Source organism: Hylaeus anthracinus, unplaced genomic scaffold (genome assembly GCF_026225885.1).
Source record: "Hylaeus anthracinus isolate JK02 unplaced genomic scaffold, UHH_iyHylAnth1.0_haploid 11997, whole genome shotgun sequence".
Lineage (NCBI taxonomy): Eukaryota > Metazoa > Arthropoda > Insecta > Hymenoptera > Colletidae > Hylaeus > Hylaeus anthracinus.
The window spans coordinates 5,808,228-5,823,568 of record NW_026534344.1 but is presented as its reverse complement, the minus strand read 5'-3'; the positions used below and the strand labels follow the sequence as shown (position 1 = coordinate 5,823,568).

Below are 15,341 nucleotides of genomic sequence, written 5' to 3'. Positions count from 1 at the left end.
CTGTCTTCGTTTTCATCATCATCATCATCATTATCGTCGTCGTCGTCGTCATCATCATCATCATCATCATCATCATCATTACTATCATCATCATCATCATCATCATCATCATCACCTGCATATTAACAGGGTTATCGATAACACTTAGCGCGACCGAATATAAGAGCGTGTACCTACGTTTTTTGTGATCGATACGGCCTCGGTCCAAGGGGTAGCATGCATATATTTATCAAAGTGGATATATTATTGACGCATCACAATGAACATGTATGAATAATAATCGATATCGAACCCGTGCGGATAACTTTAATACGTGAACATATATGTATAGTTGCGTATGGATGAAAAAAAAACATAGGTGTCCGCGTGCTTTTTTTCTCAAATGGCACACCCGCGACGTTTACGTTTTGGACCGTTCTGTCGCGAGCGATCCTGCTAGCAGGAAAATGTAAAGAAAACGGCAAGCTTTCCTTTTCGGTAGCAATAGACTGCTTATCTCAAATTTCATTTCCTTCGTTTCTTCGGTTTTCCTGCGCGCCAAATGGATCTGCTCTCGACAAAAAGAAAGATCTTGCAGCACAAAAATCGTTAAAAACATCGCGTTTTGAAAGCCACGCGAGAAGGAAGCTTTACGAATCCACGATTCAGTGGAAAGACAGTAGCTATACGCTCCGCGATTCGCTTTCTTTTTGCACGTGTAAACGAAACACCGCACCATCGCTAAAATATACGATCTAAAATTCTAAACCTCTGTAGAGCGACGTATTATTGCAGTGAGACAGCTGCGCAGTAGCGAGCAGCGATAGTAAAAATGTAGAAAAAAAAAATACAGAGATAGAAAATAGATAGAGCAAAAGAGAGCCAAAGAAAATGTAAGCTCGCATAGTGTGTTTTAAATGCAATGTGGACGTGTCAGTGGCCAGAGCTATGTTGCGCGCGCGCATCGGTTAGAAGCTAGATCATGAACGTTTTTCACCGAGCTTTGTGAGATCTTTCTTTTTACTCTTGCTTTCGTTCTTTCTGTGTGTTCCGAATCGAGCAACGTTCCGTTTCATTTTCCATTCACCGCCGATCCTCTTTCGATTTAAAGCGTACAACATTCATTATGGCAAAAAAAAAAAAGAAAGACGACAAACAAGTATATTTCTTTTGTCTCGATACGCGATCACGGAGATCGCGGCTGCGGTAGAGTGATCGGGGTGATCACCACAGCGCGAGTACTATACTCGTAGCCTGGTGGTATGGTCACGACCGAGATTAACGTCACAAAGAACAGTACACCAGTAATAATAATCATCATCCTAGAAATCTCCTTACTTTTCTGTTCGATTAGCCATTCCAGAACTCTCTCCTCGTTCTTAAGATTACCTACAAAAGGCACACACGCATATCAGGATCAGCTGAGTTGCTGGATGTAACGAGATCATTGTTGGAGTGGGGTTTAAATTTTGTCTGAGGGTTTCGCCAGATTTTGGTGTCGGGATTCCTGGGTGATCGGTTGTTCTTCCTTTTATTTTTACGTGTTATTATTCTTTTCGTCCGAAAATGTTTGGATATTTGTACTTCGAGTTAGTATTTTCGTTGCGAGCAAAAACAGGGTAACGATTAAGTTTGCTTGGAATATAATTTTCTATTTACCGACACGTCTACTTTGTCAACCTTCGCACGATAAAATCTGAAACTAATTTCGCTTGCGGATAGAATTTTCAACTCAAAGAAGAACAATGGCGAAGAGGAGGATTTCTGATGGGGTTACAGAGCAGAAATCTTTACTGTCTTTGTTTCCTCCTCCGACTGGGTGAAACTAAAGATATCTCGCGTAAAGAAACAAAGAGGATTTAGCCGAGGGAACGCGGGTCTTGATCGTGATCGAACAAGCCAAGGAAAAAGCATTCGAGACTTACCGTCGTACATGATGGGGACGCCAGTCTCGTAATAAACGAGAGCCGGAAATGAGAACACGCCGATTTCGGCGGCTAATTTTGCGTCGTTCGACTTTACGAATTGAATACCGTGTTTGTCAGTGTCGTCATCAATGGTTTCTAGCTCCTCGAGAATTTCCGGACACGATTCGCATTTATCATCGTCTGTTAAATAAAACATTATCATACCAGAGTGTTTCAATAATCTTCGCGTCGTTCCAATATGTTACAGATGACGAGAATATTTAACGAACTTACAAAAGAATACAGCAAGATGCTCGACGTCGTTGATGAGGACCTGTAGCGTCTTCCTGTCGACGCTTTCGATCACATCCGGAGTTTGCGTACGAAGATCTAGGATCCATTCCAAAATTGCTTCTTCGTGCATCATGTCGCCGTTATAGACTTGACGGAATTTGTGTCTGTAAAACGCCAACGCCGGTAGACCAGGAAGATCGTACTCTTTCTCGATCCCATCGTCCGAGATCTTCACGAAATCGATATCTTTTTCCTCGCACTCGTCGTCGATGTTCTCCAGTTCCTGCAGGATCTTCTGGCTTTTTTTGTCACCTTCTTTGTCTGCGATGCGAAATCGTTAAGGTAGACGATCACCTTAATCTACTTTAACGAATATGATAAGCGTCGTATACTCACAAAAGTAGACGACGATGTAATCGTTCTCTTCGAGGATGTTTTCCAGCATTTTGGCATTCACTTCCTCGATCTTTCCTGGGATTTCGAGGGTGTCCTCGTCGGTGATCCACGACAGCACTTCGTCTTCGTCCTCGATGTCGCCTTTAAAGATCAGTGGCTCCTTGTTTCTGAAGAAGGCCAACGTAGGAAAGCTTTTGATGCCGTGTTTCTTCGCGAATCCGGTGTCTTCCGTTGTGACGAAGATGATGCCTGTCTCGTCCAGCTCGTCGTCGATATTCTCGAGTTCTTCGAGAACTTTGTCGCACTCGTCACCATCCTCGCAGTCTCCGCCTGACAGACAACATCAAAGATAAAGGTTAATGGAACGAGGGACGAGAATATAACGAGGGTCTATGCTCACTGAAAAACGCGACAACATATTCGTGTTCTTCGATTAGATCGGCCAGGATCTCGTCCGTGACCTCCTCGATGGTGGCGGTGTTCTTCTGCTCGATGAGCCACTCGAGCACCTCGTCCTCGTTCAAGAGGTCTCCTTCGTAAATCGCCGGTATCTTGTTCTCGAAGTAGACCAAAGTCGGCAGATGATCGATACCGTATTCCTTCGCCTCGGCGTCATTGTCCATCCTAATGATGACTATGCCTTCCTTCTCGAGCTCGTCGTCGATGTTCTCCAGCTCGTTCAGGATACGTATGTCCTGCTTGTCATCCTTGTCGTCTACGAAAAGGAATCAATTCGTGTCTCGTTTTTGCTCGCGATCGACCAACAGCACCTACCTAACCGGTAACAGTGGAAGAATGTTAAAAGGAGGTAGAAAGACGAATCGATCGCTTACAAAACAGGACTGCCAAGTACGGTGAGGTCTCGATCAGCTTCTCCATCATCTCGTCTGTCACTTCCGGTATCTCTGTATGTTTCTTCTGATGCAGTAACCAGCCCAGCAGCTGATCCTCGTTCATCAAGTCCCCTGCGAAGCCCAGACTCTGTTATTTTAGTTGATTCCGTGTTTAAAAGTATGAAAAGCAAACGAGGCGGTCTCAACCCGGTAGATTGTACTCGAGCCAAGTAATTTGGAAACAAGTACCTTCGTATATGTGCGGTATTCTTCTCTCGAAGAGTACCAGTGTCGGGAAATTGTCGATGCCGTATTCTTTGGCCTCGTCCAGATCATTGATCTTCACAAACGCGATGTTGTGTTGGTCGCAGTCGTCGTCGATGTTCTCCAGTTCGGAAAGGATCTTCTGGCTTTTCTTCTGATCCTTGTCGTCTGTTTAAAACAACGAGAACGGTTAAATGGGTGAAGAACAATTGAAACACTCGATACAGATCTCTAGCTAGCTTAATCTGGGGACAGGAAGTAAATTAAGCACTGACAAAAGAGGACGGCTACGTGTGGCATCTTCTCGATGACCATGTCGAGCATTTCGTCGGTGATGTCCTCTATTTGATCGCTCTTGTGCTGTTGCTCGATCCATTTCAGAACCTTCTCCTCGTCTTCCAGATTCCCCTCGTACAAAGTTGGGATCCCCTTTTCGAAGTACAGCATGCTGGGAACCTTCTCGATACCGTATTCCTTTGCCTCCTCCGCGTTGTCTATCTTCACGAAGATCACTCCGAGCTGATCGCACTCGTCGTCGATGTTTTCCAATTCATTGAGAATCTTCTGAGACTTCCGATCGTTGTTGTCGTCTGCATCGAGAATTTCATTAGCGATTTTCCAAGTTAACCTGTGAAATAAACGTTCGAAAGAATCGAGAGACTCACAAAACAGCACGGCCAGAGTCTTTCCATCTTTGATCAGACGATCCAACATTTCGTCGGTAACGTCTTCGATCTCGTCCTTCTCCAGCTGCGACAGCAACCACTCTAATATTTCGTCCTCGTTTTCGACGTCACCTGCGATCAAAAAATTTCATTATAATTCATTTCCAACAGCGCGAGAAGTCACTGCACGTCAGTGTTACCCGACTGCTCATACCACCTACCCACCATCGTAAACATTTGGGATCTGCTTCTCAAAGTAGACGATCGCAGGAACCGAATCGATTCCAAAGTCCTTCGACGCCTTTTCGTCATCGATCTTCACGAATTGGATTCCATGCTTGTCGCAATCGTCGTCGATCTTCTCCAGCTCGGTCAGCACCTGCATCGAATCCTCGTCACCATGGTCGTCTGAAGAATTCACGAAAGAATCGCTTGTAAATCGAATCGTGGAGACAACGAAGCGATCAAGAGAAAGCTACGCACAGAATAGAACGACCAGGTTGTCGATGTTTCCGATCAGGGTCTGGAGGGTTTTCGAGGTGACGTCTTCGATCACGTCTTCTTCGTCCCCTGTGCTCTTGTTCGCTATGAGCCATTCCAACACATCCTCTTCTCTGCTAAGCTCGTCTACGCAATATTACGTGAGATTTTATATGGGAGAATAAGTCGAATAAATTTGCGACTACGACAGCAATGCTTACGCTCGTAAATGATGGGAATTTGATGTCTGTAGTAGACTAAAACTGGAAGAGGGCCCAGATTGTATTCGTCCGCGAGCTGCTCGTCGGCGATCTTCACGAAACCGATGCCCAACTGGTCAGCTTCGTCGTCGATGTTCTCCAATTCTTGAAGGGCCTTCAGACACTTTTTGCAGTCTGGTTTGTCTGTCCCATTTGAAATAAAAAACAGTGTTATTGGGCGTTTCCTTTTGACGGTAGATCCGGAAACATCGAGTTGAACATCTTTCGGGCCAAATAGGATCAAACATTCGATTCGGGATGCTTTTGCTCTCTATCTTCTTTTTGGGGCGTTCCGTTTTTTTCAAAGAAAGTTTTGATAATTTGATCAAGCGTAGAAAATCCTACATTTGTCTACAAGTGAAATTCGATTGAACGTTTCGATGAAATCGAATCGTGTAAAAATTGCGTTACCGTTTAACTTTCTTTTTCAAATATTCTCGATCTACGAACAAGAACTACCCAGTCTAAGTGAGAATACACGTCGGATTAGTATGCAAAATTCCTCTCGAGTTATAGTTCACATTCATCTACTCTAAGGGGGGATGCACAATAATGCACATTCTACGATCTACATCACCATGTCTATCAATGCACACACGACACTGAATTAGTAATCGAATACTTTGCTTCTCCGTTTAATGCTTCTAACCGGGTAACGTAGGACTTCTTTCAGCCTTTAGCCGATTCGAAGTCCCATATCGTTTCGTTCCGTTGACTCTCCTTTGGCGTTATTCCACGTTAACCGACTGGAATTTATTAAACAGTCCGAGTCACTTCAATTACTAATCGATTCGATAAATGCTCGTTTCGTATATAAACTCCATGAGAATTCGTCGCACATGTAACATCGACGAAATAATTAAAAAACTCTTCTTGCTTCCTCGTCACCTTTTTCCTTCTGGATATCGAATTCCTCTATTACGATAGATAGAAACAGAGACAAATGCTGCAAGCGATGCAATGTGCTCAAAGTGTCAATTAAAAACCAGGTACTGGTTGATTGTTAAGTGTGTGTATTGGGAAGGTAAATACGTATATGGAGAACATACAACCGAGTACGAACCAGTTTGTTTAAGAATTTATCGTGAAAAATGTACAAACGGGGCTCAAGAAATAATCGCCTTCCTTGTTCTTCCAAAACAATCTGGCTCGTGCATCGTGGTGTGTGTACAAGCGTTGGAGATGAAAGCTGTATGACATTTAGAACAACGATGTCATTTAAATGTATACTTACTAGAACCGACGCCAGCACACCGCTGCGTATCCGGACCTATCCATACCAACACACACAAGAACGTTTCACATATATGTATTATTTACAAGTATGTTGCAAGTGATCGAATCGCAAAGTGGAGGGAGTCCCCGTCGAGGCGTTTGAAATTGCCAGGAGATTCGAAAGCTGGAACAAGATACGTCTGTTGTTCGCGAAGGGAATTTCGTTCGACTTCTGTGCCACTTTGCGATGCGTTAATCTTTCACAACGGACAACGACAAATTTTCGCAGACAATGGGAAAGAGACGAATACTGACAAGGGGATCGATGGGAATCGTCGGTAGGGGGACGTGACATCCATGGTGCTCTAAAGAAAAGACAATTTTCTAAGGCAGGATTCAGGAGGTATGTGGAATGTACGTACATCATAAATAAAAAAGATATGAAAATATTTACAAAATGGACTATTTCGAATAAATGTTGATATTTCGATCAAGGATAGCGAAGGGATCTTTTAAATTAGGGATCGGTTTGGGTATCACGTAATGGATGTCGTTTAAAAACTATTTCCTGTTGATAACGTGACGATTAAGAAAAGAATTATTCGACATGGCGATGTTAAATGATCCACTCTTTGTGATTCTATTGCGTTAATTTGCTCGGTGCTCGTAATTGTTGGAAATGTCGATGCGAGCTGCGGTGAACACAAAAAATAAGACGAAATAAATCGGTATTTGAACGAAACTTGTTATTGTAGCCGAGTTTACTGCGAGTTCTGTAAAGCCCTGTTAATCTTATGTACATTCACGATGTTAAGTACCTGTTGCCTTTGAACGGAAGACATTAGTAAGACAAAGAAAATAATAACAATAAAAGTGTGCGTTCTATATACACAAACGAATCAAGAAATAATGTATCATACTTCAATATCTGATTGATAACAAACTGTGCTCACAACTGAAACACAGAATTCTGCGAGTAATCGTTAAATTCTACGCAACGAACGCTGTCGAGTGTGACATGATTGGCTGATTTTCACTGTTTTCGTCGAGAAGAGTGTCTACGTAAATTCAATGGAACGCGATGTGAAACTACATGTAGCGTGTCATACTTTTACACTCTTCCCGATGAAAGCGAATCTTACTTGGGGTGATAGAGAGAGAATCATGGTTGTAATATACGATCATACGAGGCACGAGAGAAAGAACTCACAGAAAAGGACTGCCACGAATTCCGTGTCCTCGACGATCTTCTCCAGAATTTTTGAGTTTACCTCTTCGATACGATCGGGCAGGTCCATTGCTTCTAGACTCGTCAAGAAGTCTAGCACGTTTTCTTCGTCCATCAAGTCACCTGAAAGTCGCAATTACGTAATAACGCTACTCGATAATAATCGGACTTGGATTCCTCGGTTATTGAAATACGCGAGGAAAGTAAATAATTTTTCCAGCATCATCGCGAAATAAAAAGAGGATTAGGTTACCATTGTATGGTTACCGGTGTAGACTCAAAGAGTTAATAATACACCTCTAATTGCGATTTCCTGCCGCTTCTGTTTACCATCCCGAGACGTCGAAAATAGACTGCTATCGCGGTGCGTTGCATTTGGTACAATAGAAATAGATACAACCTGTCGTTACATCATCGAACGAAAATCTACCGAAACGTTCCGGTGAAAGCCAATACAACGGATTCGTTTTCGCTTTTCTCAGTTCACCTTGGACCGGACGTTCGAGATATTCGGTCCATCGAGTTAATAAATCTCCGCGATCCCGTTGCCAAACCCGGGCTTTAGTGGCCACAATGTAGCGGGATTGATGATCACACCTGTACCGCGTCTGCTTCCGCGTCGAGTGTCCAAGTGCGTTCAATTTCGGATTTTCTCCGTCTGGACGCGTGAACGACGCAACATCGCTTCATTTAACGTCTTTGCCGTTCGACGTTTATCTCGGAGATAATCAGACTATTACTTTCTGAATCTAGAATCTTAGAAAGTAACGTGCTAATTGCTACACGGAATGCGACTTCCGCGTAGTTTTACGCAGAGAATACTTCTTCGAATCTATCATTTAAATATCGGTCGTTTTAGTTGACCGTATGTAAATAATCGTGCAATGTTTACATTAGATCAGTAGCATCCTCTCTATTCGCGAGCACCTCTATCATTGACAGTGCCGCATTGTAGCAGGACGTTTTCGTTGTCGAGCGAATCAAAGCGCCTCTCGATCTAAATGTAGAGAGCTAGACAGCCAGCAGCTCAATGAAACCGTAAGATACAGTACATGGCACGCTGCATCGTGTCATTACGTAACGCGCATTCCATGTACTTTATTAATTTCCTCTTTTCGTTGAGGAGTCATCAGCCAAAAGAAATTACGCCGCGAGACCGCGACTCGATCGCGCGGATCCGTACAAGGCGGAAGATCACGGATCGCGGTACGCATCGAAGGGGTTGGTATGTTGAACAAATCTCGAGCACACGGATAGCTGCTGTTTTACAGATTAACCTCACCAAATACCAAAACTTGGGAGCGCTGCCAGAGAACGAAGGTGGTCAGACTTACCGCGCGAGGTGTAACCGTTCCGCGAAAATCTGAGATCCACGATTTTTCGTTCGATGAGCACGTACGTAACGTTTGGTTTCGTTGTCGATAGAATTCGACGAGACGCCAGTGTTTCTGGACCGTCGTCACGCGTCCAAATGTTATTGGAATAGGTTTACCTCGAGTTTATGGCACAAAGCATCGGAAAACGCGCGGCGTTGTTTCTCTCGAGGTACTTTTGCTTGAGATTTTGAGAAAATTCAAAAAAGTTCTTAGCATCGACCATTGGATCCCGTTTCTTGCAACCTCGTATTTAAGGTCCAATTTAATAAGCATTTCGATGCAAAGAGTAGAACACAACGCGCCGCGGCGTTGCAGGTAGTAATTGTCTGACCATTGCAGACCCTTTCTACTGGAACCAGTAGAGCACGCATATCGCGAAAATTCGAGAATATCAGCGATTGTTCCGTTGATTCTGGGTCAAGTACTATACCGCGGCGAGTCTCGAACCTTGTTTCTCATACCTGGCAAGGTTACCGAGATCGCGGCCGGATTCCAATAAAAGTTTGGCGAACTTTCAGCCATTTGGAATCATTGCTACCCGTTGTTGTACGTCGTAAGCGCGAATGCTATGTAAATATTTAACGAAATCGCGTTCGATTGTTCATCGCGCTGTAAATACGAGGTGCGTGCCTAACGAATAAAATCCAAATGTTTGGCGAGTCTAACCTTCGTAAATGATTGGTTCCTTTTCGCGGAAATACGTGAGGGCTGGGAAGTTTTTGATGCCATACTGCTTGGCCAGTCGTTTGTCGTTGATTTTCACGAAGTCGACCCCGAAGTGGTCCGTGTCGTCGTCGATCTTCTCCAGTTCGGCCAGCACCTTGTCGCATGTTATGCAGCTTCTCGCATCTGAAAAAGTAGTTGCGTTGGGTGATTAGCGACACTCACGATTTCGCGCTTTTTTGGCGAGTTATGGGGAACTTTAAACGAGTACGATTTAAATGAAAATGGATAATCTACTATTTCAACTCTTTATCAAGCGTAAAATTCAAGTGTCAAACGCTTCGACGCATTAATGCTGTAAGAAACCTTTGGCGAACGGGAGTTAACGATCAATTCCCGCGAGCACATCCTTGAAATCAGCCTAGCGTTACAGAAGAAGGAAAGGTAATCCTTCTTACGCGAGTTTTATGCTTATCGTTCGTGGCTTGGCAGTTCCGAGCGTTCTTGGCCGGCTCGGCTCCGTTCCTCTCGCTGGCGCGGCGGACGAGCTGCGCGGGTGTTGGGTTACAATCATTGGATATGGACAGCAAGGTATCTCTCGAACGTTTTCTCTATCGATCCTTCTTACCGCAGCCATCAAAATCTCGCCTCAATGACAACGACAGAAGCTACCACGCGAGATCCATGAAAGAAACCGAAAGAATTGGCGCTCTCCACCATTTTTGGCGAAGACATCCCAGGAATAGAGTCAAGAAAATCATTCGTTCTCGAGTCATTTTCCTTTGTTTCTGATTCTCCTTTTTTTCGCTCGTCTTTTCCCACCCCTGGTTCCATTTTAAATTCTATTTTCGCAAAGCTGTTTCCAATCGTTGACACGCAACAGTCGTGTTGATTTGTTGGACAACGCATCCCTGTTACCGTGTCGATTGCGTATGTTTTGTATTTTATTTGCCAGTCGACCGTATTTCTCGTTTGTTGGTATGTATCGTCGAAGCAATAACATTTGGCTTGCAGGCACCCCCGCACGAAGTCTGGCAACGTATGATCAGAGCTGAAAAAGAGAGGATACAGCAACGTCCAAAGAAGAGCGAGGAAGAGCGAACAGCCGAGTCGTTGAAAAACGTGTGCCAGTTAAGTTGGACCGACTCCACTGGCTGCGTTCTTAATAGAGGAAAGTTAAGAGAAATTGTGTGGCAATGATTGTCGAGTAACGCGGAAAAACTTCTTCGGGGTTCGCTAAATGCCACAACGGGTTACGCTTCGGAATGGTAATTGATGCCCATGTACTAAAGATATTTTGAGGGATTTTAAAACTTTGAAATTTCTAAACTTTCTAAATTTTGAAAAATAGTACAATTCTGTTATCTACGAAACTGTTTAGACAAACGGAGGGCAGTTTTCATAATTTTTAAACTTACGAGCATTTCCTATCCCCGACGATGACTTGAAATTTTCATCGGTCCGTTGTTTAGCAACCAATTTAAATAACGAAAAACTTGGAGTTTTTAGTTATTTCGGGTTGGAAACCGTATGCATCTGTAACAATGATTCTGTTATTCAACAGGCCACCTACATAAGACCCGAAGATTTACCGGCTGCGAAAACTATCTCGAACTGATCTTCCCGGTGAAGCAGAGACTCGCAAACAAATATAAATAGAGCGACACAAAACAATTCTATTTTTATTTCTCATCGTGTCCACCCACCCGTTCCACTCCTAAACGGATCGGCGAATCGGGAGCGAAAAATAAGCGATACCCGCTGAAACTCGATTTCACGTTTAGCCTATCAGCTTATCTCCTATTTTTATTTATTTCTATTATTTTTCGTCGTATCCGGTTGCTCTCTCCGAGTAACTAAGCAGTGCGATACTATCCGCTCCGCAATCATCGAAAAACGTAAGATGATCGATGAGTTCACAATTTAAAAATAATCCTTTATTTGACCAAAGAAACCTTCAACACAGGTTGGAACGAACTATACCGTCGAAGTTATATTCATATCTTATGATACGTGCCGTATGTTCTACGATCGCTAATTATTTGTAAACGTTCCCACGATGTTCCGTCAAACATTTCAGTCCGTTCTCGTGACAGGAATAGTACCCGCCTAAAATTTCTAACATCACTGTCTTCCGCAAGGACAGATGAGGAGTGGGCGCGACACAGAAAACGACAGCATCTCGAATGCAAGGTTAAATCGGTTGGTCGTTCGCGGGAATTTTTATCGATCGCGTATAAATAAGAAACACCAAGAAATAAAAATAACAGAATGACTAGAATTATTTCGAATATTTCGAACTGTCGAAGGCTTGTAGCTATAAAAATGTAAAAAAAAAAATTGGAAGAGGCTCGACGACCCCTTTGAAACCTATGAGTCGCGGGAGACTCGACGGAAACGTTTGGCGCCACCGTGTACGTTTGAATGGCCCGCGCGAGAAAATACCCGCTGATATCAGCGTGGACCAAGAATACACGCTGGTGGCCGCGATATCCCAGCCTTGCCGCGACTGGAGATCTTCGTATAATCGGTGGACCACGTGCCGGTGCTCTTCGACGTTTCAAGGTGGCGGTATCGAGGTACTTAGGTGTCCGCGCACGCTCCCAAGTGGTGGCAACCCACCTTCGTGTTCCTTCGCTGCGCAGGAGAAACAGAGACGACGAGATCGAACCGACGGCCAGTGCCTAGTTTACGAGCCACTAAAAATACGAGAACGAACGGCCTCGCCGCGACGCCGTCGACGACGACATTTTACTCTCCGGCGTTCCTCACGGACGTCTTCCCGCGAAGGGCGCTCGCGTGATTTCTCGCTTGACGCGGCTGACGAATACGTCGGCGTTGTCTGCAAGGTGTGCGTTAGCAACCTCGTTACAGAACTTTCCCATACCAGCTGGGAACTGTGTCAATGTCTCTCCGGCCAAATATGTTCAAGAATTGAATTGCAACGTTGTCGTACGTTTAATAAATAAATACATTTCCTAGACGGAGCGTTGACCGTTCGAGGAAGCGATCCGGAACGCTGTAGATGTTCGAGATGGTTCGAATTTCCTGGCTGATCTCGAGACGATTTTTTTATCGATCGAAGAGCATACCTGGAGTCGATAGTTTTATTTATACCGGAAGAAACATTCGAAGCATATCTTCATGGTCCCAGACCGTCGCTAAAGATAGCCACTCAATCGGTCGTATTTCTTGTCTCGCGTAGACGCGTGAGTCTGCGATTGTGTCGGTATTGGTGAGCTTCAAAGCGTGAACCAACGATTGGGGACAAAGCGTGGGTGTCCTGAGCTTGCGCTACCGCTCAGGTAAACCTGTGTGTGGTTCTGCGGACGCTGGTGTCGTTCCAGCACGTGCAGCGATCGCTATTCTCCGACGGAAACGCGCGCGAGCGAAACCTGTGGATCGTATATCTTTCGTTCAAGGATAAAAACGTTAACAGATCTAAGAAATTTCGATATTTCGTCGAGTCGCAACTGCCTGGTTTGTTGAATTTTCAATGGAAGTATGTCTCGTGTATCTCCACCGCAGATAAAGAATGGTATATTCACTCCTACTAACAGGCCGTTAAGCGATCTCAGAATGCGAAAGAAAATACTAGTTTATGATTTAAGTAGCAACGACATGCTCAAACAAACACGTCGGCCATCCACTGCTGAATAAACAACGTATAATAACGCGTACATATACACATGCGCGTATATACATATGGGTAACGCGATTTGTTGGCAGAGGATCAAGCGTGCTTATCGCTGAATTAGCAATTTTCTCATTCTGAGTTTTTCCTGGCAAGCTAATAATTAAATTACGTCTCGCCGCGCACAGGTGGTCGAGCGTCGTAGACACAACAAGATCGCTTCTAAAACGATGATTCGTCCGCTATTAAATAACCGAGTCGAAAATCCAGTTCGATACATCTTTGAATACATGGAAAATTTCGAGTTACGCGCGTCTAGTAAAACGGGATTGTTTATTAGTGGAAGGATACGCGTTGAAAAGTCATTTCGTGCCTGTCAAATTAAACATCTGTAAGTCAATGGGATGTATTTCTGTTACAACGACTTCTCATTTTAACAGGAGAAGGGGAAAGAAGCTCGTGTTGCGTTCGACAATGACGTTCGTTAGTTTTACCAAGAAACATAGTCCGAGGGTGAAATGTCTCAAATAAACTATACTTTAAACTGAACTTCAAAGACTGCTTCTAATAATAAGTTACAGCAATCGGAAGATAACCGTCCCGTTTGCGCGTCAGGGCGGTAATGGGGCGCAGCCGAAAGTCGGGGAGACTTTGCCTTAATTGATGGGGCGGAAAGAGCCCGTCTTTCGGGAAGCTCCGAACGAGGGAGCGCATCTGGAAATACCTACTCGAGAGGTCCGCGTCTTCCGGTGCGCGTCATGAATCTTTTATAATCGCTCTGCTCTCATAACGCAGTAAGACGAAACTTCCGTTTTCCCCTAAGTATCAAACGCTTATTATACGAGAGGCGTCCTTTCACGCGGATCATCTTAATTTAGTTTGAACGAAAGGAAACCTACGTTCGACATTTTAAAATCAGATTCGAGGAAACCCTTTTCCCAGTTGGAATATCATCGAAACGAGACACGAAGCAAGAAAAAGCTCAGTTCGCGGCGTGAAGAAGAGGCGAGGACACGGCGGCTGGAAATAGGTTCGACTCGCGAGCTCGTCGTCCGGGTCTTCTCGCGTCTAGCCTTCGTAAAGGCTCGTCCAGGTCTTTCGACGACTATTCGTCCTCGATCTCCTCGAAACAGGGCTTGCGTGTAGGATCGGCGTCGTCTCCAGGACGATGGTCTCTCTCGTGACGGCTGAGAACTGCGAGTGTGCAGGGTGGCCGAGGACGGTATGTTTTCAGGCGAGACGATAGCGAGATGCTCCGCGGCAAGAGCTAAAATAACTCGAACGTGTGCTAAAAGCGGCGGCTACCGGAGCGCCGGCCTTGCTAACAGCGCTTTCGAGTATTGCTCTTTCCTGCCGATCGACCAGATCCCGGCTGGCCGAGGGTTTCTCTAAAAATGCCCGAATAATAATCCACCGGCGAAGAAAGAGAGAAAGAGAGTGCGAGATTTGGCGTCCCTATCTCCTAGCGTACTATTTTTACGGGAGCCGCGTGAAAGAGCCACGAAAAGTTATCGCGAGTCCCACCGGTGTATTTTGAGAGTGTTCGTTACGTCATTGCGCGAAGAAGCGGCTACGAATCGTTGGGAAGTGGCGAACGAACGTAGCGCGAGGAACGCGAAACCTCGTTTCCCGAAAAAAAGCTGGGAGGTGGGAGCGACTCGGTGCATTCTCTGGGGATCGATCTCGATCGACGGGGTCGCGATCGATGCGCGGAGAAGAACGGGCGCGCGGACTCGTCGAGAGACGACATCGTTTCTTCCTGGCAAGGTTGTCTCCCGAGTTCTCAACGCGTCATCTTGGTTATTTCGTCGTTGGACTCTTACATCAGATGGTATTATGAAAACGTGATTCAGGGGTAAATCACGAGAAGAATGCGGCGACCGCGTCGGGAGAACAGGTTGTCAAGAGGGTTGCCCGTTGGCTTCGAAAGATCTAGCCCTTACTGGCCGATGCTACCGTTGCGTGTGCCACGTTGATCGTCATGCTCTAGTTTACCGTATTTCTGACACAGTGATTCTCAACGTTCGTTCGTCTTCGATCGTTCGATTCGACGATCTCGTCGATGAAATAGGGAGGGTGTCTAACCTAAGATAAATTTGTAAAATTGTAAAAAAGATTCGACGAAAGTTCCAATGATTTTGATGCAA

General features: G+C 44.8%; 1 protein-coding gene and 1 long non-coding RNA gene across 5 annotated transcripts in view; one reads left to right on the top strand and one right to left on the bottom strand.

The window, feature by feature from the left end:
• The window catches only part of LOC128889677 (uncharacterized), a 29,989-nt gene that overhangs the window by 12,128 nt on the left and 2,520 nt on the right, over positions 1-15,341 (bottom strand). For 3 of the 4 annotated variants that reach the window (XM_054147520.1, XM_054147522.1, XM_054147523.1), the window contains exons 2-15: positions 9,564-9,746; positions 7,504-7,644; positions 6,313-6,348; positions 5,040-5,222; positions 4,822-4,965; positions 4,564-4,746; positions 4,339-4,470; positions 3,949-4,263; positions 3,659-3,841; positions 3,410-3,541; positions 2,977-3,291; positions 2,577-2,906; positions 2,181-2,501; positions 1,905-2,087 (exon numbers count right to left, since the gene is read on the bottom strand). In XM_054147520.1, coding sequence (XP_054003495.1) covers positions 1,905-2,087; positions 2,181-2,501; positions 2,577-2,906; positions 2,977-3,291; positions 3,410-3,541; positions 3,659-3,841; positions 3,949-4,263; positions 4,339-4,470; positions 4,564-4,746; positions 4,822-4,965; positions 5,040-5,222; positions 6,313-6,348; positions 7,504-7,644; positions 9,564-9,746 — 2,781 coding nt within the window. The remainder of the gene's footprint in view (positions 1-1,904; positions 2,088-2,180; positions 2,502-2,576; positions 2,907-2,976; positions 3,292-3,409; positions 3,542-3,658; positions 3,842-3,948; positions 4,264-4,338; positions 4,471-4,563; positions 4,747-4,821; positions 4,966-5,039; positions 5,223-6,312; positions 6,349-7,503; positions 7,645-9,563; positions 9,747-15,341) is intronic. The other variant, XM_054147521.1, reaches the window with a different exon arrangement.
• Positions 6,373-11,227, top strand: LOC128889684 (uncharacterized). The gene is made up of 3 exons (XR_008460491.1): positions 6,373-6,696; positions 10,575-10,828; positions 11,125-11,227. It is a non-coding gene; the product is annotated as an uncharacterized LOC128889684 (long non-coding RNA).